Below are 27,398 nucleotides of genomic sequence, written 5' to 3' on the forward strand. Positions count from 1 at the left end.
TGCACCGCAGGTTGTGATTTTCAGTGTCATCAAAATTTTATAATATTGTTAGTTTGACCTATGTATCTGCTATTCAAATAATATCATTTGGAAAATAACTAACTAATTTAATTATGCTTTTGCAACATGAAATTATCATTAACTTTGCCGATTCACGTGTACACAGTACCTTGCTATCAGTGCTGCTCTTTTCTGCCTAACTCGCCACTGACAGGCTAACCGCATCAAAACAACGTATGATCCTTTACTTTTGGTGTAGGCAGTTTCGCCCCGGGGACATCGTCTTCGGTTAAAAACAACGTATCGTTCTCACCCATCTTTGCATTGCTCCTGTACAAAATGTCCACTTGACGCCCGCCCAAGGGAAAAATCGTAGCACGTGGGTAGTTACGCAAGTCCTGTGACGTGTAACGCGCGCAAGGTTATTCATTTAAATTTTTTTAATAATCGGAATTTGACTTTAAGACTTAATCAAACGTGTGAAAAAACGATGAGGGGTAGTTTACTTTTGATGTTAAAATCAACCTAGTCTGATAACTTTCACGCTATTCAAAGTTAAGTTCAATTTGCAACACTATGTGGGTCGTTTTGTGAAAAATATCTTTTCACTAGATAAGACGGAAAGTAAAACTGTGACGGCGGCAGATATTTTTCATCAAAGAAACAGCACATGTTTTATTTGATCCACAGTTTTACTGAATCGTAAAGTGCATTACTTTTAAGAAGCAATGCACTCTGCGTCTATAATATGTGTGTTATAAAAATTGCACATTAACCACGACGGAAAAGTATTACTGTTTGCAAAATTGTTTAAGTTAAGAACTGTTAATGAAGAAAAAGAAATAGTGTGAGTACACTTTTATTTCAAGAGGTTGATTTGACAAATGATGATGATTTAATTGCGTAACGCTGTATATAAATGATTAAGGAAATGTTTGAAATCAAAATGACTTGCTGGGACCATATTTCATCGTAATCTGAATTATATCCTTATAATACATCATTGCCAACTACTATTTGAAAGAAAAAATTAACTGTTTAAATCCGATCTTTAAGAGAGTAGAAAACCATTACATACATAAATACATACAAAGTTCAAAATGAAAACTCCAGTGAATTACATATAATTTGAAGATATTGGCATATATATCATCAGTCAGAAAATTAGCGATAGGACTAATGCATGTGTTTTGTAGAGATGTTTGGTGTGTATCAAATACAACGTCATGTACATTTCCCCAATATTCAAAAGCAGTGAATCTTCTAGATTTCTGTAAAAGACAAACACAACGACTGGGTCTGATTTTTGTTATGAAGTGCTGGGGATGAAATATAATAGGAAAAACAAAAGGAAACATGAGAAGTCGTCTAATTTTTTTTCTTAATGAGGCATTGAGGTATAGGTGTCAGCTTCTCGTAAAAAATGAAACATATTGATTAAGAATACTAAAAATCAGTAATATATAAAATATAATAAAAAATTAATAATAATAATAATAATAATAATAATAATAATAATAATAATAATAATAATAATTATAATAATAATAATAATAATAAACAACGTCTTAACTCTGACATGCATTTCATTTACATTAGTGCAAGATATTTTAAAGGAATTTTTCAAATGTTGAACAAATAATGTTTCGCCCGAAGGTTAATCTTACTCGCGCATCCGCAGGAGCTAATTTTTTTTTTAAAATAATTAATTAACAGATGTTCTTGAAAATTTTTAATTTGTTCGTTCAGTTAGATACAACAGAATAAGATTCTAAACAGAGTAAGATGGGGTTCAGCAAACGAGTAAATGCTTTAGAATCTTAAAATGACGATGGAAATTGAAGGTGTTATTTGTCTGTATTGAAATGGTTATTTTTATCAATGAAAACAGCACCATGATTACAAAGTTATTTAACTAAAAAAGAGAAAAAAGAAAAAGTGAGAGCGCGTGTGTTGTTGGAAGACGCTATGACAAATGATAATGGTTTCATTGCATAACAGTATTTATGATTCAGGAAATTTTTGAAACAGAAAATATCTTACTGAGACCATATTTCATGGCGATCCTATTTTGTATGTTTCCTTGCTGAAGATTGATTGACATTTGTTTGCACAGAAACGTATAAATAGCGGCTTGGGTCGCGTAAGATAGCAAGCCTCTTACTAGAGAAGATTTAGAGAGTTTAGTCTTTTGCTAGGACTGCTTCATTGGAGAAAAATGAAGTCGTGCGCCGTTCTTGTGCTTTTGGTGCTCTTTGCCACTGTTGCCATAGAAGGTGAGTGATACGAGTGATGCTTCCATAATAACAAGTGTTATGTAAGGGCAACGCATTGGTCTCTTATGTTATAGTGAAGTAACTAACCGGTTTTCAAAAAAATACTAATTGAAAAACCTGACAAATAAAACCCAGCCATTTTTCACCTTCAAGCAAAAAAGTTCAATACTTTTGTCAACCCCACCTTCTGTACAAACGGCAGTAAAGAATGATAAAGAATCTTGACCAAAAACATGTATTCGGAAAGGGCATCGATCATGCCGGGAATAACTGGCATCGTTTTTAAGTGACATTGGAAAGAACATAAATTTTACTCTCACTGTGCTTCTTTACTCCACTAACATTTGAATCTAGAACTTTCTCACAAAATAAATATCCACCATGGACTTTAGGAAACATGTTTATCTTTGTATTTTTATTTTTATGTAGACACAGCCGGGCAAATTGCGAAGCTTGCTACGTGCGAATGCTGTGGTCAGACTTGTAGTAGCGACCATGGGAGTTGCTACTGCGTCGGAACGTACCCCAACTGCCGCTGTGGTGCAGACGATCACCCAAAATAAAAGGTTCAGTGATCACATTGTTCATGGCAGTATTTTCACTAATACATATTCTGCTAGCTATCTGTTTTACATAGAGATTTTCATTATTGTGCTAAGCTGAGACTGCTAAACCGAGGAGTAAATTCCACAAAGCAATTGGGTGATATTGTTGTGAGAAATTGTGAGAGTGAATTAATGGCTCATAAACACAAGGGATACCAGCACCACAGATAATTATTTAAACTTACAAATACAGATTGCTCAAAGGTATCAGTTTAAAGACCGAAAGAAATAACGAGATGAACTTTTAAAATCATTTTAGAGAGAGAGAGAGATGGCCATGGTGTTCGTGAGTGTGAGTGCGTGTGTGTTTGTGTGTTAAAAGAGAGAGAGAGAGAGAAAGAGAGAGGTTGGGAAGGAAAGTGAGGTGAGAGGGGAACGAGATAACCAGCCTGTGCGTGCGTATGTTACATACTCCGATTGTTATATCCGGCTGTCGATACCCCGATTCTTTTGTGACATAGTCTAATACAACCTTCAGAATGAGCATCCGTACAGGCAAATTAAAAAGAAATGAATCCGTATTCTAAATGATCAGTTTAATGGAACGATTTAATATTTTACAGTTCATATTTACAATATATTTTTTTTTGTTTTGTTTTCAGAATAGCCTCCCGTCGAGAGGAAACATGACCAGTTGGACATATTAAAGAAAACAGGAAGCTAGTCACTAAGCTAAATGTAAAGCTGCAATATTTGGACTTTTTGTGAATTTTGAGTTAAACAATAAGTGGTCACAATAAAGATTGTAGTAAATACGCTGTATTTACTGCATCGTCAAAGCTTTAAACCATTGTTAACGTTGTTGTCATTTGAATGCTTAATACGCATCTGCCCGAATATTCCAAAAAATAAAAAAAAAAATAGTTGAAATACCAATGTTTCTTTCACAAATGTTGTAGATCATTCCATGTTTCCTGCATTATAAATATAATTTTTTTCATTATTTGTCAAATGCCTCGATTAGAAATATTTATTGCAGAAGTATTTCTGGTTGTTTAAAAACTATTTAATGCTTCGTGATTAAAAACTAAACAGAAAAACACTGAAAATAAGTTTTTCGAACACATTTCATTTTTATAGAAATTTATCTCAATTCTTTTAAATTTCTACTTTGTAGCAAACACACATCGCTAAAATAATCTTGATATGAATATAAACTAAAACGTGCATAATAATAATAATAATAATAATAATAATAATAATAATAATAATAAGGAACAATTCAGATATCAAATAAGAAAAATATTATTTTCTACAAGTTCAGTGGGCTGCCGATCTGAACCAAGTTACAAGTACGGGTAGGTCCGTAGACGATTTTCAACAAATTACAAAGCCCTGCATTGGTGGGTGATAAAGCGGCTTTAAACCTGAGTCAGTACTCATTCAACCACCGGCACACATTTTGACATTACCGACATGAAGAATTCATAAGAACCAAACATTATCTTGGAACATTTCAAGTACGAATTCCTGGCTTTATTCTTTTTTCACAAAGTTTTCCCCTGTACCCATCCGGGCATTCGCAGTAGTCGTCAATCAAGGTCATCACGCACGTGCCACCATTGCCACACGTTTTACGGCATTCATTGCTCAGCCGTGTCATGCACTGTTCACCACTGAAACCACTTCTACAGCTGCAGGGAATGTAAAATAAGGTGATGAATAGGTTTATATAAGTGCTGAGAGATATCGCCCAAAATTAGAAAGATACTATTTAGAAAAAAAAAACAATTAAGCGGCTTGTATATATACGGAATCCATATATTAATTTTTCTTTTTCTTTATATATATATATATATATATATATATATATATATATATATATATATATATATATATGGTGCATGTATTTTCATTTGTGTTCTAGCTTCTGCATTGTGTTTGATGAGCTGACTTACCTACAAACTGGTTCATCTTCGTCGTTAAAGACGCAGGTGCCTCCATTGTTACATTGCAGGTAACAGCCTCCCCCTAACCATGGATATCTCTTCTTAAACTTCTCATCTTATTCAACATGAAAAATGAAACCGTAAATTAAGAGCACAATCATACATAAATAAATACATACCGCCCTTACATATTATATTAAAAAATAATGCTAGGTTATACCTTTTTGGAAATGACATGTTAAGAAATGAAGAAATATTAATATACGAGTACAAATGATACGCTGTCGAACACTGACAAAGAGTCTGCAAATGTTTCTCCTGTCTCTTTTTTCACATTATCACTCTAATTTCAAGTCTTATTAGTCAAAAGCAATACATTAATGAAGCCTTCAGTTTTCCTCGGTACATGTACATGTTACTTACAATTGATGCATGTTTTCATGCACTTCCCAAGTGACGTTTTTGCTCCAATTCCACCACCGCACTGCTCTTCTGAAACACGTTTTCCGCGAAGTCTACAAGACCGTGTCGCCACCTCTAGCCCGTACTGCCCACATCCCTCTGAACCGTTGACGCCTTTGTAACAGCTATAAGGTGCCCAAGAGCTCCAGATGGCAACTGAAAGGACCTTTATTTGAGGCGTTTGCATGTGTTTCACATATTCATAAAACAACTGCAAATTTGTGTTTCTTAACTCTTAATACTTGTGAAGGTCGGATAAAACGCTGCAAACCAAATTCAATATCAGAAAATAGTAATTATCGTGGTAAAAAAAAAATTCAGCTTACCTAACTGTGCCCTGGTTCTCCCGCAGCTTCTTAAGCATGGTTCTTCTCTGTAAGTAGCACCAAGACAAGGGAGCTTTCCTGGAGATGGAGCAGGATTATTGCACCTTGAATATAATAATTATTTCATTCATTTCCATTTCTTCAGTCTGTAAGAGTTACTTATTAATGTCACGCTATTGATGTCACGCAATCGATGCTATAGTTGATAGTATTATTGACCTGGTAGGCGTTCCTGGTTTCATTTAATAATTGTGTGGTATGGTTCGTGTACTCCCGTCATAATCAGAGAAGTTTATAATGGCGACAATTACCATTTCTAATACAAATAATAATAATAATAATAATAATAATAATAATAATAATAATAATACAAGCTGAATGACAAGCTTTATAAAAACGCGAGATCATCTTCTTACCTTCTACGCAATATTATTGTGTCTCCACAACGTGGTTTATCTGGACATGCAGTAACCACAAACCAGTTTGACCAACCGCCGTCTGACCCTAAAGTTTAAGGAAATTTAACACCACTCTCATATTATACATAGACTGGGACTTAAACCGTAAATACCTTAATTCATTTGTCAATTGGAATTTTAGAGAGGGTTTGTCGAACGATTGGTTCATAATAAACGCACATATCTAAATGTAATTGTGTCATTGGGACATGGTAATTTGTGTGAAGAATTGGCGGGACTTCGGTCTCTACATGTATGTTGAATAACCAGCCTGACAGCTTTCAGCCATGGCTAGGTACAGTTAGCAGCCATGGTCGCATTGTGAAATAAGTATTTTCATTAGAAATGGCACTCCGTCTTTTTTCTTTGGTGTGCCGTTTTATTGAATCACAAAGACTATTTAAATTAGAGACAAATACACCTGCTTTATCCATAACTACAAAAACAAATGGCATGGTATAAGCGTCTTTGAACCTCACAGGAATGATATTCTGACAGTTATAAATGAAGATCCCCTGTCTAGGAAAGTGTGTATTTTTGAGCCAATACGTTTTGAGTTCATAGCGAAAAAAATAATATGAACGTGTATCGTATTGCAATAGGCCTTTTGCAGCTAAAAACCTAGATGTTGTTTTCTTTTTGTCCACTGAAAAGCTTACTAAATACGCTTAATCCAGGTTCTAAGATAAAAGGATAGCACCATCGGGGCAAAAATCATCAAATAAATAGATAAGTAAAGAAATAGTCATACAATCAAACAAACAAATAAATATATAAATAAATTATTTATTTATCTAAATAATTAATAAATTAGCTTATTAATGCACCACCTACTTGACGGACAGTTTCTTTCATCAGACTTGTCAAGACAAAAAGGCACGCCGTCACATACCCAGCGGTTTGGAATACACCGCAAGGTGTCGTCAGTGCAGAGCGTGTAACCAGGCATTCCGCAGCGTCCTAAGGCATTTAGTGATGAATTTTGAAGAATATAAGATAGTTTTACATTAAGACCTCCCAAAATGTCCCCGTGCAGACTCTATTTCTAAAACATATGGCTCATGATAAATGTAGAAGAGGTTTCTGAATAGTCTGTTATTAGTACAAAGGAATGCAATATGGTTTATTGAAATTTAAAATTAATTGAAAGAGATGCCTTTCAATAAAGAAAAAAATATATATATACATATGCTTCGCTTATGTTTTCATTAATATGAAATGTTAATGTTCACAATCGAAATAAGATCATTTTTGTATATATGCTTGGTAAAAAATTTACAACTTTATTAAGTTTCAAATGAATAATATTTATCAAATATCCTCCTAAGCGCCCCCCCCCCTTTCACCGTCAGCCTATGACCATAAGAACCATAAACTTGATACAAATAAGGGCGCTCTATCCGTCCAATCAAGTTATCAAATAACAAACCTGAATGAAGACGGCACACGCGTTCATCTGACTTGTCTGCACAGTGGTAGGCGCCGTCACACACCAGGGCGGACGGTATACACCGCCCATTGCTGCAGCGGAACTGGGTGGCACCACACGGAGCTGAAGTGCAGAAAGGACGGCCAGTTATTACAATTGACGATACATTCCTACTTGTAATAGGCTATCCAGGTGGTAAATTTTTTATAGTCACACTGTGAAGGGGGTGGTGACTATTCCCACATTGTCACAGCTTTAAAAAGTGCATCCCCACAAAAAATGCATTAGCATGTTACTTATATTCAGTATTGTAAAAATGCCATCTAAATTAAATTGATTTTTGTCCAACCATCATCTACCTGTTCTCATTGGCTTGCCTGTGTTCACGTTCTTACCGGTGCACATGGACTTAATTGTGCTCACCGTCGCCCCTGTGCTCACTGTCTCACCTGTGCTCACCGCCTTACTTGTGCCCACTGTCTTTACCTGTGTTCACCGTCTCACCTGTGCTCACGCAATCCGCCTCGTCCGACCTGTCTCCACAGTTGTTGATTTTGTTACACACGTTTGAACGTGGGATACATTTGCCGTTTCTGCAAGCAAACTTCTGAATGCTGGCCGTGCACCTCTCTGAAAATATCAGTCTTTAATACAACCCGGCTTACTCTCTGGGTCATGAATTGATCTACTGACAAATTGACACTGAAAATAGTTTTTTCTCCACTCGTGTCAAATTTAAGTCATGTTGAATTTCTGCCTCGACTCCCCCCCCCCCCCCAGAAATGCAAGCGATGCTCAAAGCACGTGTCTGTCACTGATTTCTTAAATGAATCATGAAATGGAAGAGATACGAACAATATTTTTGCACATTATTTCATGTGCATTTATTTATTTTGTGACAACCGGATGAACGTTCTCTCATATGAATCTACCAACTTCTACAGATCTTCTGCTAGATTCATAGAGTACTATAGTGAAAAACTTGCCTTTTACCGCGTCATTTGTTTTCAAAACTTGCTCACAGCGGCAGAAGCGGTTCAGTGGACCTGCGTTCTCCTCCAGAATCTCACACTGTCGTTCACATCCACAGTTGTTTGCTTCGTTCAGCGGCGCCGGCGCTTGAAACACAACCTTCCTTTATTATTATTATTATTATTATTATTACAGTAATTTGACATTTTTTGATAAGCATTCGGTCTCCCAGTTTATAGGTTTTATTCTTTTAAGAATCAACAATTTAACTGTCACTTAATCCATTCCAAAAATTGTACTAAGTTTACATATCAAATAGATAGCAATTTTGTACAGAGCAGAGCAGTATACTGTTTTTTTTTTTTTTTTTTTTTTTTTTTGTTGTTGTTGTTGTTTTTAGTTTAAATTAGGCCTGCAACAGAAGTCACGCACAACATGTAAACCTAAACAAACGTGTTTTCCATACTTATTAAATTGATGTTGTGGTATTTGAATAGCAAAGGGGTCAAATTATGGTCAGTATTTTATTAATCCGCGGGTGTGTGTGTTTGTGTGTGAGTGTGCGTATGTGTGTGAGTGTGTGTCTTATGAAAACATAATGCAGTAAGGCATTTCTGTGTCTCCGACGTTCTCTTAATGCGTGTTGTTTTACTAACAAAGGTTACCTCTCTCTCCATCTCTTCCCCCCCCCTCTCTCTCTCCTTCTCTCTGTGTGTTTGTGTTCCGTGCCCGTAAACCTATGTGTGTGTATGTGTGGGTGTGTACGCATGTATTTAGAACCTTACCTTTGCAATATCTGTGAACAACTCCGTACCGTATCTCATGGTAGGAGTCACACGGCCAAACAGCTGGTCCCTTGCATACGTCGGCTGCACTGGGTGATCCTAGAAAGTGATCGTGATACAGATTGTGCCTTGCGTTTTAGAATACTTGCACGTCATATCAATTGATAATTTATCAGATCCGATGTTCTTTTGGAAACTTATTTTATTACCTTACGGGTTGTTAGTATTTATGCATGCTCGTATGATCTGGAGTATGATATGCAATTTGCAGTGCACATTTCCCTGTTGTTTCATTAGTTTTAGGTACTTGACCTATTCAAACCATGATTGGGCTATGTAAAGTCGACATTTTCTCTCGGTAGTTGAGACCTAATTCAGGAAAAGTATTGAAAATACCGCCAAGCTGTGACAATTACTCTAATTGCGCCCATTTATAGTCTGCATGGCGTCGATATCGTCTGTCTGAGGTTTCATTGAGTGGTCTGCAAGGCGAGGATATCGTCTTTCTGAGGTTTCAGTGACTTACCATATATGGTCTGCATGGCGGCAATATCATCTGCCTGAGGTTTCAGTGGTCCCTGGTGGTAGGTCAAGGGCCACATGACGGCGGAGGGATCCTCGGAATGCCAAATCCCCAGGGCGTGACCAATCTCGTGGAGCAACACAGGGTACCCGTCCCAACCAGCTTTGAATAGAAGAGCTGTTCAGAGGAGATTAAAGGAAGTACTGCCCTCTACCGGTCTAGACCTCATACAGTTTTTAATAGATGTATTTAAAGTTTCATACTGAGTGTTTCTGTGCACATTTTTGTGCTGACCATTAAGAATGTTACAGAGAAATGACGTCATAAACCAGCTGGAATCAAATGTTAATCTGTTTTTTTTTTTTTTTTTTTTTATAATTTTGACACACTACATGTACTGAAATTATGCATAAGAAAAAAAAATAGATACTCACTTTTGGGATCTTTAGCGGCATCACGCCATTTCAGAGCATCGTTCATGTGAACTTCTCCATTAAAATTAGTGCCTACTCAAAATTTTACAACATGAAATTATATAAATGCCTCTAAATTTTGAAGGACTATTTGTAAAGAGGTGTGCAATCTTATTTTAAAATAGAGTAAAATGTAAAGAAATACAAAATCGTTTTAAAAGATATATAGGCGATAAAATTATAATAATAAACATATTATTTTATAACATCAAAAATGGTTTTAAACCAAAACTGTATTAGTTGATCATTTTGATAAAGATTCATGAGTTTGGTTATGCTAATAAGGAAACACGTGAAACACGTGTTCTTTTTGTCACAAACTAATATGCAACAGTTAGGAGGAAGAAACACAATTTCACCAACACTGAGGGCACCAAGGGCATCTTGTGACGTCAGTGCAGACCAAATAGGATGAAATCAAAACCGGTTTGTGAGTATAACAAGTGCTACCTAACGTGATTCTTTAAAAACGTATACAAAACATGTGTTAAAATATACAGTGCAGTTCAGACTGGAAAAATGAAAATTATACCTGGGAATAACCCCGGCCAAAAGGCGTGCGCAAAAGAAGATTTATCAAAGGGAAACAGATCGCCATGGTTTCCGGTGACAAACTTGACTTTCAGGTCACCTTGACTTCCTTGTGGTGCCTTTGAAATTTGTAAACGACTTATATCTGACCAGGCCTGGAAATAATAATAATAATAATAATAATAATAATAATAATAATAACTAGATGGTGACAGTGGGTGGCCACTTCATATCCTCACACTGTAAGGAGTAGCTCATTTCATGGACCTCAATCCTTCGATATTTATGACAATGCCAGGGCTCAGTATGTTATATAACCGCAAGTGATCTTCATAGGAACAGCATGAATGATATCGCTTAATGTAAAATAAATAAATGACTGACTGCATGGCCCATCCACAATGCTGATGATTGGTCAATCCCCAGATTTTGAACTTCATCACTCTGATGGTCTGCAAGAAGAAAGCAAAACTTAAAATTTTCGCAGTGGATGGCCTTTGAGGATAGCAAAGATTAGTAACGCATCGAAGCACAAGCGCACGGACGCACAAATGGGCTGGATAACATGATCCCTGACTTTTGTCACAAATGTGCAAGGATAATAATAATAAGTTAATAAATAAAATAGGTGAACAAGTAAAAATGTAAATATTTAATAAATTAATAACAAAAGTGTTCACCTGACTAGCTGTTTATAGTAGTGACAACAAGTTAATGATTTTGGTGAAGTTAATGAATGCAATTTATAACTAGTGAAAAGAGTACTTAAAAAGTGGGATTTTTCTATAAGCCAGGCTAGGTGGTTACAAACACATAGGACTCTATTATCAATGACCGGATGGAGAGGATTCATTAATATTACCTTGTACGCCCTACCGACCATCTGCTCTTGTTGTTTTCTGCTCATATCCTTGGTGTATGGGCCTATAGACCAGGTGAGCTTCCACTTGTACCATCGTTCACTTATGCCTTGCATATTAATAATAATAATAATAATAATAATAATAATAATAATAATAATAAAAGTGTTCAAATGTGCACTGGGTCATGTAAAAGCACATAGGAATTCACCTGCACGCATGCGCATTAGCTGCATCTGTGTCTATGTTTCTGCTTGTCATTTTACAACGATTTTAGAAATATAGTCAAAGAGTGTTCTGAAATGGTTATTTCCTTATGTCATTTTCAGCTTTGGTGTATTCTCAACCTGACAAAATGAGAAAAAGTAAAAACAACATTTATTCACATTTTTGACATTGGGAAAATTTGGTCTTGGTCAAATGCATTACAACACATCTTTAAACATATGATAATAATATATATAAGAGATTTCGAACCTGAGGCAAGGTTAAAGGAAAACTCGTCATCGCCATTGATGGGAGAACGGTCAGGGGCGCTACAACGAGGCATGCGCATTACTTCCAACGTTTTATCGTCTGCTTCACCAGAAATGGCAATGTGCATGCGCTTCTGGAAGTCTTGCAATGCTTCGCGGAACTCGGACGCAGTCGCAAGTTTGGAAGAGCTTAGATACCCGTGTTTTACCAAAAAGTCCTGGAAAAACCGAACGGTCGTTTTTCAAATAGGTTGATTGTCTTTAGGGTGAGGTATGGGCGAAGACGCGAGACAGTCAGATTTAAAGAGTGGTAGAGAGAGATAAAGAAGGAGAGAGAAAGGGAGAGGGAAAGAGCGGCAGCACATGCTACTCACCTGTGCAAACTGGACGTCAGACAAAGGTGCAGAACTTATATAACAAGCACCAATTGCAAGAAGCATTCCAATGTCTAGAAACCTCATGTTTATCGTCCTTCTAAGCTTATTAAGCACGTGTTATTTTACTAGAGACAATCGCATTCAATGTGTATGTGTCCTTATCGTGCTGCATGCAAACGTTGTTTATCTTAAGACAACTCACTTAACTGAAAGTCAACGTTGGCTGTGTTACCTATTCATATAACCATCTAATAGCACTTTCATAGCCATTACTTGTCACGCATGTTTACTTAATGGCCTTCTTCACAATCAAACACAAATTAGCTTTAAAATATTTCTAAGTAAACTATCACAATCATGAGTTTGCAAACTCCACTTACGAGATGAAAAGTTAGTCATTATTTTGCGTCAGCGACTTCATTTGGGGGGGAAACTTAATATTTTTTTCAGCCGAAATAAATCATGTATATCAATGACCAGTACATGTTGCACATGTAACATCTTAGTGACAGATTTAGCCTCGAATAAATACAGCAAATATCTCCAAGAAATGGTGTATATATGAACTACTTGTACACTGTACTGCAATTGTTGGACATTTATATTGTGCGGTTCGTTGGCATGTCTTTGAAGTTTTCGGGTGAAAGGTTTTCTTTTTATTCAAAACGTGACAAATAGATGGCATTTTACTTTAGTGAAGGGGTAAGGACCCCGTGCATATAAAGTTATTTATTAATGTAATTAATTGATTAGTTTCTATTGTAATGTTTAAAGATGTGCATTATTTAGAAGGTATATCAGCTGGTCAGAAAGGTAAATTTATAACGCCGTTTTGCTTAAGACACAATTAGCTTTGATGCATTACTGGTTGGAGCTTTTGTGGTTTCAATAACAAAGAATCAATTTGGACATAAAAAGAAAAGAAAGACAAAAAACTAAATTGACTGATTCATATACAAGTATATACAGAAAGTGCGCCCTTCCTTTCCATGGCTTTATACAAGGTTATGGTACAGCGTGAATTAAAGGGTCAAAATCTAGGACAGGGAAATTAAAATTTAATTATCTCCACAAATCAATGGGGACCGGTGTGACAGGAATGGCAGTCCGCTAGGAACCGTAGCCCCTTCCCCATTACTTTGCACAGGTGGCATTCGTCCCATATACTAATCCCAAACCTCCGACTAACCCTAACCTGTACTATTTATATGTGACCCCGGACTTATTCCTAGGACCCCCATTCCTGTCACGCCGGTCCCTGGATGTCAGGGAGCTCTCTCGTGCATGACGCCGGTCAGCATGTCTCTCTGAACCGAGAACACAGGTACCCAACACACGAAGTGGTAATATTAAGATATTCAATTTATCTTATGACTTTTTTGAAATTTGTTTCTCGAATTCAAATATCATCATTAGTCATCTGTTATTTATACATGTTATTCTTGCTAAATATTTTTATCTTAAAAAGTCGGATTAAAAGTATCCGGCATTAGGTTTTTCTGAGTCAGCTTGCTTTAATATTTTCTAAATGTCAAGATGAAGAAGATTAAACCACTTTTAGTGTAATTGGAAAGAACTTTTGAAAAAATAATCTAACGAGCATTTTTCACAATAAGACGCTATACAGCGACTACAGTGCACATTTGTTTATATGTTCTTGAAGTATTGTAACATATTTGATCTGTAAGTTTTCGCCAGCTTTTGAATAGTTCACCAGTTGCATGTCCATCGGTGTATATTTCAATTTCTCGAATTCACATAAATACTTAAATGGCGCTCATATGATAAAGCGAACCAAAGTTTATTCGCGCGTCTACACCGCCTGTTTTCCTTTACTTAAGCTTCGTTCCGCAGCAGTTTAGCACAGCATTTGTTCAGGAGGGACCAAGGATGCCCGCAAGCCTGGGGGAAAAGTTCCAACTTCAGATTATACACAAGGTGATTGGTCTCAGTTTCCCTGATTATTGATTATGAAGAAAAGTGTTGTTAAGTACCAGGAGTAGCATCCTTCTATTTTCTTTTTCAAAATTGTCCCTATCCATTTTTAAATTCATGAGACGTTCATATCTACGTCTTACATTTCATATTGCTATCATTTACTGCATTTCTGATCATAAGGATATACTGTATCACATTGGAAAAAATAATATTTTGAGAATTAAGCATGAATATATGCACCCCTTAACTGAATTGAACATTTCTAGGTTGTAGAATTATATTGAAGCACGCCTTTATGTCATCAAATCGTTTTAGGAAAAACACCGATGGAGCGTGCGTGACCGTGGACGCCTCGACGTTCACTAAGGCCGGGTTTGACACCTCTAAGAATACCTACATCTTCTCCCACGGCTGGCAGGGTTCTGGGCGGGAAACATTTACTGCTCCCATGGTGAAGGCTCTGTTGAAAAGAGTGCGTATTCTTGGCTGTTCTGTGTGGCGTGCAATTATTTTGTTCATGTTTTAATGCATGTTTACCTGATTGACTTTCTGTCTAACGGTCATTCTGTCTGTCTGCTTGTCTGCCTGTCTGTCTGCCTGTGTCTGACTGTCTGCCTGTCTGTCTGCCTGTGTCTGACTGTCTGCTGTCTGTCTGCCTGTGTTTGACTGTCTGCCTGTCTGTCCATCCTTCCGTCTGCCTTGTGTGTGTTAGTCTCCTTATGCATATAAACACATACATCTACAGTAAACAAGTGCACTATTTATTTAGATGTACTGTATCTAAGATATTTGGATTTTTCTGTATAGGAAAACGCCAATGTGATAGTGGTGGACTGGGCATCAGGAGCCAAGACGCCGAATCTGCTCGCTGCGGCTGCGTCATCAAACGCAGTGGGCGGTGACGTCGGCTGGCTCGTGGGTACCATGACAACCATGGGTCAAAGTCCAAAACGTATCACTCTGATTGGCCACTCTCTTGGGGCCAATGTCATGAAGGTGGCTGGTTTGGGACTTATTAATGTGGGCAACATAAAAGTTGGGCAGCTTGTAGGTGGGTTAGCCTACCTGTATATAGCACGATGGAAATACAACAAGAAGTTATCTTGTCACAAGTCTTTGATATCCTGGATATGGAAAAAAGTTAACATGATACATGATTTGATCAGATATCATAGCAAACCATTAAGTGTATATCGAGTCTTTTTTTCTCTTAATTACAATTCTTTTCAGCACATGAGCGCCCTTTTCCGAACGTAAATACAGGCGAAAATATGCATGAGAGAGAGAGAGAGATCTCAATGTTCAAATTGTAGAAAAATCTGAATTGGATTTTGTTTTTATTAGCACTGGACCCTGTCGCTGGCATATATACAGGAGCCGCAGACTTGGTGCAAGTGATACATACCAGTTCTGTCGCTGCTCTTGCTGCAGGTAAGAGATTCTCCGTACATTACATGCTTGTGACCAGGGATCATAGTAGTATTTTTTTCTGGAAAAAAAAACACTTTATATCTCTACTGTTGATCCAACACGAAAATTAGCATTAAATCAAGATCCGCTCAGTCTGCAACTGAATATATTGCATCCTTTTTTAAATCTACGTCTCTGCCCGCTTGCCGTCTGTTAGTTTCTCCATTTGAAATTTTGATTACTAAACGAGTTAAATCCCTGCATTGCGTTTGTATTACCAGGCGACATTGATTTTTACATCAACAACGGAGCCATTGAAGCGAACCAAGTTACAGCCCATATGAAAGCCATTGATATTTATGTGAAGTCTGTGAACGGCGGGTGTGCCTTTAAAGCCTGTAATGCAGCCGGGTATGTACCATAAAAGGTTGATGGTGATATATAATCATAAGTATTAATGGAAACATTCTGATGATTACCAACTTACGTTTGTTTATCATGGCTCTAATTATAATTTAGTTATAAAATGATACATCCAAAATAGAAATTTAATCAGCTTTGTTATATGCTATTGGAAGTTACATGCTATGATTATATAACTTTACGTCATAGTTAATTATTTAATTTAAATATGAACGCAATCCTTTTTCTCTGTCTTGAGGACTGATCATTTTGTCATCACATCTGTTTTATTTAAGTACAGAGGGCGGTTCTCTTACTCCTTTAATGCCCAACACGATTCTTTTTGGCTTCGTTACGTCTTTAAAAGACACGAGGAAGATGTTAAATTAACTACCACATAACTCTAGACCTACATGTTTATGTAGATATTGTAGGTGAGAATGGTGTAGGTGAGACAGCTATTCGTGTAATTGCGTCTGCTTGCAATCATTACAAAAAAGCATTCAACCTTTTATTGTTTCCATTTTCCTTTTGGGAAAATAATTTTGTGACTCTGAATTACTGAATTAATGAATATATCATGATTTTCTGGATTCTTTTAAATGTACGCTCGATCCTTCTTGAGATGATCCCCTCCCCTTCAATTACGTCTTAATGTGTCCGTCCATGGCCTGATTTCATAAAAGTGTCATTAAACACTAGTGTGATTTCCTTTAGCGTATTACTTAACAATTAGAAAGAAAGAAATGAAGGAATAAAAGAAAATATCGGACAATTTATTATTACCAAAGCAAGGCAGCACAAACGCTCCTCGTTGTTGCCGTGTTCTTAAAGAGAAACAGAGGGAATATATACAGTGATTAAAAACGGTGACCCCGTCCTTTGTGGAGGGGAGGGGGGGAGAAAGAGTAAATATTTATAGTACTTGAAAAAGGTGACCTTGTGCTCTTGGAGAGAAAGAAGAAAGAAGGGGACTATTTATAGCCATTGAATTGGTGTTTGTGCTTTCCAGAGTAACATTGAAAAAATCAATGCACTGTGTATCAAAAACGTTTTAAATTCGTTCTAAGCAGCAGACCGAATATATGTAACGTAATATGAACGTTTGTCATATAATCATTCATTTACCAAGCGTTTCCCCCTTTAAAATTCCACCTTTCAATTAAAGAGCCTTTGATTGTCAATCAATGAAGTTTAAACCTATTTAATACAATGCAATTTGTGTACCTTTTTAGTGTTACTTAGGAATGGCATTTGACTTTTGGGACTTTTACAGCAATCTTAAGTAAATTCCGAAATTATATTTAAAAAAAATTATTCTTCTACTTGGAATCTTATTTCAGAAAAAAAAACATTTGAGGTTCAAGAAGTTTTAAAGCAATTCAACAAAAGAAAATAAGATTTTGATACCGTTGAAATACTTCATGTTTTTTATTTGTCTTTTGTTTCAGTGGGTGTAACAAGGTCGGCTACGGCGTGAACGCCAAAGGAACCAAGGGGCGTTTAGATCTCAGTGTTCCAAACACATCCACATTCTGTTAAAGTAACGACAAACCCTCTTTCTGCCAATAAATTGCACAATTGCTTTTATTTTCATCCTTTTGCTGTAGAGTAGGTAAACCGTATGAAAACACGTGGAATCGTTCCATCTAGTGATAAAATGAATATGACATTGACACAATCGGGAGGTTGACACAGGGTGTTTGCAATGCACAAATTAAGCCTCCACGGTTGAATACTTATTGATCACCCCCAACAATTACATAGCAAAGCGATTGACGAAATGTAACAATAAGGATAATAATAACTAGAATATGCATGCAACAATTATTGGTTCGCCTGTCATAATATTAGGACACATGTTTAAATAATGAATGGCTTTTGGCCATTGTTTTGCTCCATGGAAACTTTCCACGTTTTTCTATTTAAAAAAAATCCGTCGTTTTACAGATGACCTGTAAGACATTTACAGTTCATAACGCTTCAAGCGGAAAGACGCAAGTATTAAAACGTAATATTGTCGACTAACATGAGCCTGTTTTCAATACAAACATGTATACCGTATAATTATAAGTTATTCTATGCTGTTTTATTGACAGAAGGGTTTCGTTGCTCCTTTTTTTCCTATGAAGAATCAAATAAAATGCAAACCTGTTCGGTAAAATGAGACAGAATTATCTAGCTGGGGTCATTCATTTCAGGCTTATCAAGAGAACACATTTGCTCACAGTTCTCACCCGGTGAGTAATTTATTGCAGAAACACAATGTCCGAGGACGGAACGACGTTCTTTGAGCCTCGATACTTAACCCTACCAAGCACCTGTGTCACGCAATGGAGTTAGCAATGCATAGGAAATCCAACCCCCTAAATATATTACCTGGGCAATTTTCGACAAGCATTTCTTTATGAATGGGAACATTTCCCCAAAACAGATTTCCCTGCCCTTGAAGGCTGCCTCGCCGCCTACAGGAGATAATTGCAATACGCGGTAGACGCGCTCGCCATAAGACACGTGACCTTTAACCATCACATACTGATGCTTATGATTCGTAAAATTTGTGAAATATGGCTGAGCCGTTTGAATATTACGTTTTTTTTTTTAACCTTGTGGAAAACAGTGTGGAATATCAGATTTTCAAGATTTGAGAGATAGAATGCTCTACATTTTAATAAACGGCATAAAACATGAATATTTTCAATTGGCAATGTTTGTGCCATGAGTCATAGATAGCGCATCTGGAATGAACATCACTATTTACAATGGTTTACAACTGTGGTATGGTCGTTCGTAACAAAAAAAAAAAAAAAGTGGAATCAACCTTTTTTACCACGATAGTATTAGGTATACTGCTCCTACCGCCGATCACGCCCCCTACACCGCATTTTAGTGAAGTCCTGAATTCACTCGTGACTGACACATCTTTTCGCTTAAAAATCCCAATGTAACCAAAATTGAACACGAATTACACTGTCACAATTTCGCGCCGAAAAATTTCCAAATGCTCAACCCAAGAAAGAAATCCAGTATCTCTGCTACGGTCATAAGCGTGCTGCCCAGAATGAGGCCAAGAGCGCCCCCTATATCCGCCAGCAGAGTGAGCGTGCTGTACGCTTCCTGTTGAATCACTTCCTCGTAGCTCATTTCTTTGTAGTACAGGTACACGGCCAAGTAGTTCTTTTCCACATAGGTCTGGGTAGTGTTTAAGAAGACAGCAGCGGCTTGAGCCGACACATCAGAGACTAGCCCGGTCGTTACAGAGTACTCGAAGTAGAACGTCTCGCAAGCCTCCGTGCATGCGCAGTTCTTCATGATCTGTGAGACGTTGGTGAGAAGGGGTCCCCAACACGTGTTGACGTCAATGGGTGAGCATTCCCTAAGGCCAGGTACTTCAGGGTAATAAACCAATCGACAGCCGCATTTCTCTATAGTTTTGTTGTGTCTATAATGGAAATAAAGACGAACTGGAGATAGAGTACATCTAGACAAAAGATGGAAAAGGCAACCGTGATACGGTAACTAATTTTACAGTTACCCGTGCTTAAGGTTCTTACTTTTCAACAAAGTAGGATATAGATTTGACTTAGAATATGTTTATTCGAGACAAAGGGCAGCTATATAAACACTGTTAAACCTGATCTACTATTATACATATACTACTGCCGGTGTCAAAGCTGTTTCTAGGTCTGAAGCGATGTTAAATGTAACACACACTGGTGCTAAATTTACTTGTGGTCTATCCGTCTATCTACAGGCGATTTGTGGGGGCACATTTGCCATCTAATGCACAATAAGAATATGGGATTTATCAATATAATACATGCGCCTGAATAGGGCAAATTGACAATTAGTGTATGCGAACAACAGCGTTTTGTGAAAAAAAATCGAATTTTACAATGTAATTGTGTGAGAAGGACAAGTATTGCTTCTACTAGTACTCACAAGCACTCTGCCTGACAGTTGATTTTACTGTAGTGTGGGAAATAAGCCAGTTGCTTATCCGCACATTGCCCGTGGGGCTGTGGTAGATTTTTCACCTGCAGTTATGAAAAAAAAGTACATATTAATAGATAAACAATATATATACTGCGTAGTGTTACATATTTCATTCATACAAAGTTTTTGTAGAGCGTTTTTTTCCTTTATAAAAAAGTAAATCAATAATTAAAATAAAATGATATAAAATAAAACGAAGAAGAAAGGAATCTAAAAACCGGTATACCTCAAGACATGGTATTCTTAAAAAGTGTGACATGTGACCTTTGGAAAACAATACGTGTATGGTTAGTACCACCTCTGTTCCATAAGGCATCTTGCTCTCGGTGATGTGAAAATGTATAGTTAATTAAAAATACTATAATATAAGTTAAGCAGACTCAACAGTTCTTGTCGTGTATGTTTTGAAAGGTCCATTCGTCAAATACCGCATGCTTAGATAATTCACTGAATTATAAAACAGAATTATTTGTCCGAAAATTCCAAGCAGCCCCTCGAAGTTGAATTTTTACTCAGATCGTCATATTACAACAAGAAATGCAGAGTGACTGTTTTCATTGCGATTGATGAATGCATTATATATTGAAAATTATACTTAGTGCGTTACAATACTATTTGATAAACACACACACGCACGCACGCACGCACACACGCACACACACACATTTATACTCACATATTTCTGTTTTATGGCGACATTAGCGCTGCCCCCGGGGGCAACCTGGAAACCTTGGGTGACGACGTTAGGGTGATCCTTAGAATTGTGCAGGAGGATCTAGAATCACACAGTGTGAGCAGTAAAATATACTAAAAAACTCTTTGAAATAAATATAATTCTAGTTTTTACGAGGAATTCCATGACACTTTCACCCATGTCTGATTTCTTTTTTTCATGATTTTTATTTAGACGATCAGTGAGTCAATGTAGACCAAATTCCGACTGAATTTGTTCGACTGACCGTGGTTCTTTCAGAAAAACTTACCATGATTACATACTAGTGCTAGTAGCCATAAAATCAACTATTATGAAGCATAATCTGCATACACTGAATTAAAACAATATTTCACGATATTGATTTAATACAGTAGTTTTAACTCATTGATTTCAAGCCTTTTTATAACTATAATACAAAAAGTTATGAGAGCATCCAAGCTGTCAATATGTAAGTCTGTTTATTCATAATAAGCCTCCTAATGCGTTGAATTAATTATCAATTAAAGGATGCAAAATACTATGTGACGGCGGGTATACGGAGATGAGGATATTTGTCTTTCCTTCCATCATTTGCCTTTCTTTTTCCTTTTGTCTTACAAGTGAAATTTAACTTAATCAAAACGTTCAAGATGATCCAGATCACAGCTGAACGGGGGGGGGGGGGGGGGGGGGGGGGGGGGGAGAGAAGGGGGAGGCAAATGTTGTTAACCTGTATTTCTCTTCGGGCAACTGTACACCCACCGACTTAATAGCTATCGAAATAGCCGGGTATAAATCCATTGAACCTAGAGCGTTTAGTAGGTGAAAATGCATCTAGAAAGTATCACGCATGCGCTCTAATTACCCTATATTCTACAATATACGAAGCCACTAAGAATGAGTTCTAGACTCAAGCCCCCGTCACACTTATTCGGAATCAGCAGGAATGAAGAACAATGAGCCTGAACGAAGAATTCTTAAAATTCGCGCAATATTCGGGGAAAAATTTAAAATTGACCTTAATTATTGTAAGAGTACCGTTGGAATACTCAGAATGCGCTTGAATTTGCTAGGAATGATGAGTGCACTTTCGACTGTATTAGCTCTCAAAAGCAGTTAGGAATATTTAAAATGCTGTCAGAAGGTAATAAGAATATTTAGAATACACTTTGAACGGCGCACTAGTGCAGTTCGATTGCTGGCAACAATATTTCAGCTCAGCCGAGGCACATTCGAAACATTCTGGCGGGGTATAAAATCCCCGTCACACTAGAGGCGGAATGATTAAGAATGGCGTCTGAAATAAAATTCCAGGATATTCGAAGGATATTCGAAGAGCATTCTAAAAACATCCTAAAAATCCTGAGTGCATTCCAAATATATTTACCCATTCTTGTGGCCGGCTCGAATGTTTTTGTCATGTCAAAAACTTTCGAAGTGCATTCCAAGAGGAAATTTATCGAATGACATTTGAACAGTATTCTAACTGCATTATGACTGCATTCTTAATATTCTCACGGCATTCCGGCAGCATTCGAAACATTATGGTAAAAATGACTCCAAGGTATATTTAATATTAACAAGCTAATTTTTACGTTGCTCTGACACTCAGGGTACCTCTACTGTGACGGGGGTATTACCGTATATTCTACAATATAACGAGGCCACTAAGAATGAGTTCTATACTTACCGTATACCCTGCAATATACGAGCCGACTAGATATTCTTCCTGCTTCGTCATGAAGCTTATCATCAACCCATATAGTGACCCCTCGACGTCAGATCGCTTTCCTTCATCACCTGTTTTAATAGGAAATGACTATTTGATTTCTAAACCCCGTAAGTGTTATTATATGTTAATGTAGTATGATAATGTTTTATTTGATGTAAAATTCAATGCCGCTTATTGATTACAAAGTATTTTAGCGCGTGTGGGTGCGGATGTGTGTGTGTTGTGTGTGTTGTGTGTGTGTGTGAGAGAGAGAGAGAGAGAGCGAGAGAGAGAGAGAGAGAGGCTATTCATGGCCCCAACAATACACTGAGTATTTTTTTCTTACCTGAGTTAAACTGATAGCAGACGCCATGTTCGGTGATGACCGGCTTCAATACATTGGCTTGACAAGGCGAAGATTTCCAAAAGCAAAACTAGAATGACAAAAAATGTTTTAAAACGATCATTTATTGTGTCACGTCACTTCACACAACAACAACAACAACAACAACAACAAAAAACAACAGCAACAATAATGACAAAATGATAAATTAAACGAGTGTTCTAAGCATAGGCTATAAGTGTAGCCTCTTAGAAAGAATAATTGCCTCTTGCACCATTATCAAAACAAAACCATTGACAAGTTGCCTCCACGTTTACTTGCAAAAGTACGGTGACTATAGCCTAAAAGGCATGTTGACTTTATTTAGACCCCAACGCACACCATTCAATATCTATTTTCTCAAATAATTCGTGCAATAAGTTATTTGTAATTAAGAAAAAGCAGACGACGTTAAATGATTTTTGGCTATAGAGGAGCCTAGCAATTTATATCGGAGATACACCCTTTAAGTAATTATGTGAAGCATGAGAAAGAGAGAGGGAGATTAAATGCAGGAACATTTTATCGACCTCATGATTTAACAAAATACCCAAAAGCTGAAAAACGCGACATCTATTGCGATAGTCTCATTGGCGTTCATTTTCTCTCTTCTTTAACATTTCTACACAGTGATTGAATTTGTTTTTATGTAGACCGACAAAATACAGATGTCTATGGATGTAGTATATTATATATTATACATGTATATATGACGTCACTTACCCCTCCGAAAACGTCCATGACAGAATAGCCATTTCTGTAGTAAAAATCCGTCCAGTTAAAACCGGTGAAGTTATAAGCACTCCAATTTGGATATGAATCGAAAGAAGGATAAAATAAATCCCCTATATATGTTTCATTGTTTGCAGCCAATTTGCTTTTGAGGAACACGTTATTGTTACAAATTGTCACTGTGGGGAAAAGCAGCGATCCGTCGTAGTTGACCCGTATGTTCACCGAGGCCGGGTTACTGAAATAATAATCGAGTCTGTTCCACAGATGATAAATAAGAAATCCAGTTCCCGCCAACACAAAACACAGCCACGTGGCCCGTCGAAAGAGCGAAAATTTCGGATTCACGATTTGCTTCATACCCAAGATGCTGACATCGTTGGCAAAACTGGACAATTCTGAGCTGAGTGAGAATTCGTCGTCTCCGTCCTTCTCTGCTTTGAACTGTTTCACAATATCGCGGGAATTCTGTTTCTGCTTTCCTCTGTTGTACACATTGAATGAAATGAGACCGTCGTCGGTAAAGGCCTGCTTTCTTTCACTTGTTCTGTAGTCCACGGAGAAGGGATCGACTTGACTCATTGTGCTAATATCAAACTTCGCTGAGAGTTTTTTTAATAAACAGAGAATTCTATTCCAGTACGTAATCCCCTACTATTGCTTTACTTAGTATATCGTCCACCGTTGCTTCTCTCCTTGCAGTCGTTCTATTTCTTCCAGCTATCTCTGAAAAAGAAATTCAAAAGAATATGTGTCTATGATCACCGACTACAGGGAATACTGGCTGCAGGCTCAGACGTTGCCACAGTATCAGAACCATAATGGCGTCCATCACATACAACAGCCTATTAAGTAATGTCAGCTACCCTTTTATTGTGATCTGATCGATCCTGAACCGCTCTCAGATCCGATATCCCTAAATCGACTTTACGTAATCGCCTATCAGAGATTAGCGGCCAAAACAATGTCCCTTTGAAACGTTTGATTCTCTTTCTGACCTAGTTGGTTTTAACATTTTTGAGCCTCTTTCAGACCTAGTTGGTTAGTTGGTTTAAAACTCTCTTGTCTGAACAATCTCTGTGTCGGTGATGTGACAAAAATCAGAACACACGATAGAGAGGCAACGCGTTTAATATACTGTGATGTGGATACATTGTGCTTGCCCAAAGCTGATCGCACTTTTGAATTAATGAAAGTAGAACTATATGTACATACCTTGAAATAATAGAAATGTTGTCACATTAAACTGATAAAAGAAAATATCCAATTTCAGTTGACTCTGCTTGACCAAACACTGGACGAGATTAGACTGAGTGGACAACGTCAAAAGCAAATGGACCCTGGAGACTTATGCGATTGAGATCGGGTTGCCATTGCTAACAGCATTTACAAAGTTGTGCTATGTAATACCGTCACACTTAACAGCATGGTTTGAAGGCGATGTAACAACGGGTAAATACAATGTTAGAAAACACTTACCCGTACAAATTTCCTCTCCAGCTTCAGCGGCGAGTTATGACATCACTCGACATTCGTCGTGTGACGGTATGTAGTTATCTGAACGCCAGAGACGCCTTTATTTTCATAAATATAATAGGCGGCTGAGAAGCTGTATTAATGACACGACGTTTACAGACGCTTAATAATTCATAAAAGAACGTTCAATTTTCATCGACGTTCTCAGTCATTAAAACCCAAGCCGATATTTCCAATTAATGGACCAGCGTAAAAGTGTTTACGTTAGTATCGATAAATAACACTGGAGTAAAGGTCACTGTTAAGTGATGCTAATTAGATATTACAGTTACACCTCTCTCTCTCTCTCTCTCTCTCTCTCTCTCTCACACACACACACACACACACACACACACACACACCCCTCGCTCGGCCAGAGTTACACTCAAAGTTCACTCAACAGAATGCTTGTATAAACTAGTTATAAAACTACATAGGTCACCGGGCACACATGACCCTGCCTAATCCATTTTTATTAACGACAGAAGTACAGTATTAGTCATATGAAAATTAATACACTGAAGCCCGGGGTGTTCTTTGTATTATCCAAGCAGTGTTTGCGCAGGATCTATTTGTACCCGATCTACATTGTGCATGGTTTTAAGCAGCTTGGCAGGTCATTCCATTGTGACTTCGTACCTTAGACTCTTACCAGAAATTAACCCCCTCCCCGTAATCTCATATCTAAACTGTTACGGGGCAACTATTTGACCAATTCAGTCAATAATACAGGCAGGTTGCAGCCACTTAACTCGTGACTATGCCATTTAAGGCAAACAGTCATTATTTTTTTATTTTCATTTTGTCATTTTTCAGATCAACCTTTGACATTCACGGACCCCACCACGTACCAACCTCATCCGTCATTTAAAACATGAGTCATTATTTTCGTGATATAAACAGGGGTGTTTTTTTACATAATTGGACTACTGTTGATTATCCTGAGTCAGAGAATACTTGGATTTCGGTCTACAAATTCAGACCAGGTTTCGAAATATAGCGCTTGTAAGAAGACGTCTACCTCCCACCCACACTACCTCATCGAACACCCCCTCAAAGCCCCCCTACCCCTCCCCCACGCCCATTCACCCCCTATAACCCATCGTTCTCATTTTGGAGACGATGGCGCTATTATGACGGTGTAAATAAAGTTAAACGTGCCGTCAAACTCGATGCCATTCAATTGCAATTTTGTGACTAGCTTGTTGAATAATAGTGCATCGGAAATGTATCGACCGAGAGAGAGAGAGCGAATGAGATAGAATAGGTGTCTATGTCACCACAATTAACATGTACAAACATTAAAATATTACATTAGGTGCTCTATTTTGCGCTTGTGTACGAATCGACGACATTTTTGCTAACTGAATCGGGATATATCGTTTGAATCTTTACCTTAGAAAACCGTCTAAATAAATATTGAAATACCGCTTCGTTTAATTCCGAGTTTACATGATAATTAGCAACGGGTTGCCTTTACATCGATTATAATTAAACTGATATATTGTGGAAAAAATCACTGGCAATAAAAAAGAGTCCATTGTTGTCAAATACATGCCGCTTTGAAATCTTATCTGTTTTACCTTTGTTTGAAATGATCAATATATCGATTAAAAAAAAGCTCCATCAAAAAAGCGCTTTCAACAAATATTACAAATTGTCAAATACGCTAATAACCATGAAGAAATTGACTCATCAACTTCAAAGAAACTGGAACTAACTAATAGAGACCGTGATTGTTATAGCCTTGAGGCTTTGCAAACGGATGCGCATTGTAACAAAACGTGACGAAAAACAGGGATTGACAGTATTCATTTCTACAATCAGCTTTCTCGAATCAACACGCACATTTATTGCGCTAATGAAACTCTTTATTCAACGACTATATTGAAAATAGAAAATGAAAATATTTTCCACTTAATTTTTGAACATTTGGAAACGGCGGGCCAAAGATTAATTTCATAAACCATAACCTGCTTGACCATTTGAATAATGGTTGGTTACATTCATTTTGCAGTGGACTCTTTTAGTCAACTGAACAAATTCAAATGTATATGAATTGTATGTTAACAATAAAACACACATTATCTTTGTTGTAGTAAGCGGTTAATTGAACTTCACACCGCAAAACATGTACTTGTACGTATATCCAGGTATGTTCGTGTCGCATTACTCC

The 27,398-nt window shown here is 37.2% G+C and overlaps 3 protein-coding genes and 1 long non-coding RNA gene across 6 annotated transcripts; 2 read left to right on the plus strand and 2 right to left on the minus strand.

Annotated features, from left to right (window-relative positions):
* Positions 1-2,141: 2,141 nt before the first annotated feature.
* On the plus strand, positions 2,142-3,668 carry LOC106176590 (uncharacterized). The gene is made up of 3 exons (XR_001239765.2): positions 2,142-2,276; positions 2,706-2,842; positions 3,484-3,668. It is a non-coding gene; the product is annotated as an uncharacterized LOC106176590 (long non-coding RNA).
* LOC106176598 (uncharacterized) lies at positions 3,662-12,661 on the minus strand. 3 transcript variants are annotated; one of them, XM_086994694.1, is made up of 16 exons: positions 12,440-12,661; positions 12,067-12,283; positions 11,592-11,698; positions 10,731-10,884; positions 10,160-10,231; positions 9,729-9,887; positions 9,203-9,301; positions 8,432-8,563; positions 7,950-8,075; positions 7,446-7,568; positions 6,851-6,976; positions 5,975-6,062; positions 5,559-5,662; positions 5,194-5,388; positions 4,780-4,885; positions 3,662-4,515 (listed from the first exon to the last, which is right to left on the minus strand). In XM_086994694.1, exons 1-16 carry the CDS (start codon positions 12,524-12,526, stop codon positions 4,338-4,340), a joined length of 2,073 nt encoding a protein of 690 aa, XP_086850820.1. In that variant the 5' UTR covers positions 12,527-12,661; the 3' UTR covers positions 3,662-4,337. The 3 variants fall into 3 exon arrangements, with proteins under 3 accessions (XP_086850820.1, XP_086850819.1, XP_086850821.1); XM_086994693.1 differs by having other exon boundaries at positions 9,729-9,902; positions 12,440-12,660; XM_086994695.1 differs by lacking the exon at positions 12,067-12,283 and having other exon boundaries at positions 9,729-9,902; positions 12,440-12,660.
* A 1,627-nt stretch (positions 12,662-14,288) lies between these two features.
* On the plus strand, positions 14,289-17,782 carry LOC106176600 (phospholipase A1 member A). Its single transcript, XM_086994489.1, has 6 exons — positions 14,289-14,380; positions 14,696-14,852; positions 15,188-15,431; positions 15,725-15,811; positions 16,072-16,201; positions 17,644-17,782. The coding sequence occupies exons 2-6, from the start codon at positions 14,829-14,831 to the stop codon at positions 17,732-17,734; spliced, it is 576 nt and encodes a 191-aa protein (XP_086850615.1). The 5' UTR covers positions 14,289-14,380; positions 14,696-14,828; the 3' UTR covers positions 17,735-17,782.
* A 3-nt stretch (positions 17,783-17,785) lies between these two features.
* Positions 17,786-25,824, minus strand: LOC112041578 (acid-sensing ion channel 1C-like). The gene is made up of 7 exons (XM_086994488.1): positions 25,187-25,824; positions 23,699-24,433; positions 22,940-23,027; positions 22,573-22,682; positions 20,865-20,963; positions 20,135-20,229; positions 17,786-19,634 (listed from the first exon to the last, which is right to left on the minus strand). The coding sequence occupies exons 2-7, from the start codon at positions 24,287-24,289 to the stop codon at positions 19,166-19,168; spliced, it is 1,452 nt and encodes a 483-aa protein (XP_086850614.1). The 5' UTR covers positions 24,290-24,433; positions 25,187-25,824; the 3' UTR covers positions 17,786-19,165.
* Positions 25,825-27,398: the final 1,574 nt, after the last annotated feature.

Source organism: Lingula anatina, chromosome 8 (assembly GCF_051362555.1).
Source record: "Lingula anatina isolate TDL-2025a chromosome 8, LinAna3.0, whole genome shotgun sequence".
Lineage (NCBI taxonomy): Eukaryota > Metazoa > Brachiopoda > Lingulata > Lingulida > Lingulidae > Lingula > Lingula anatina.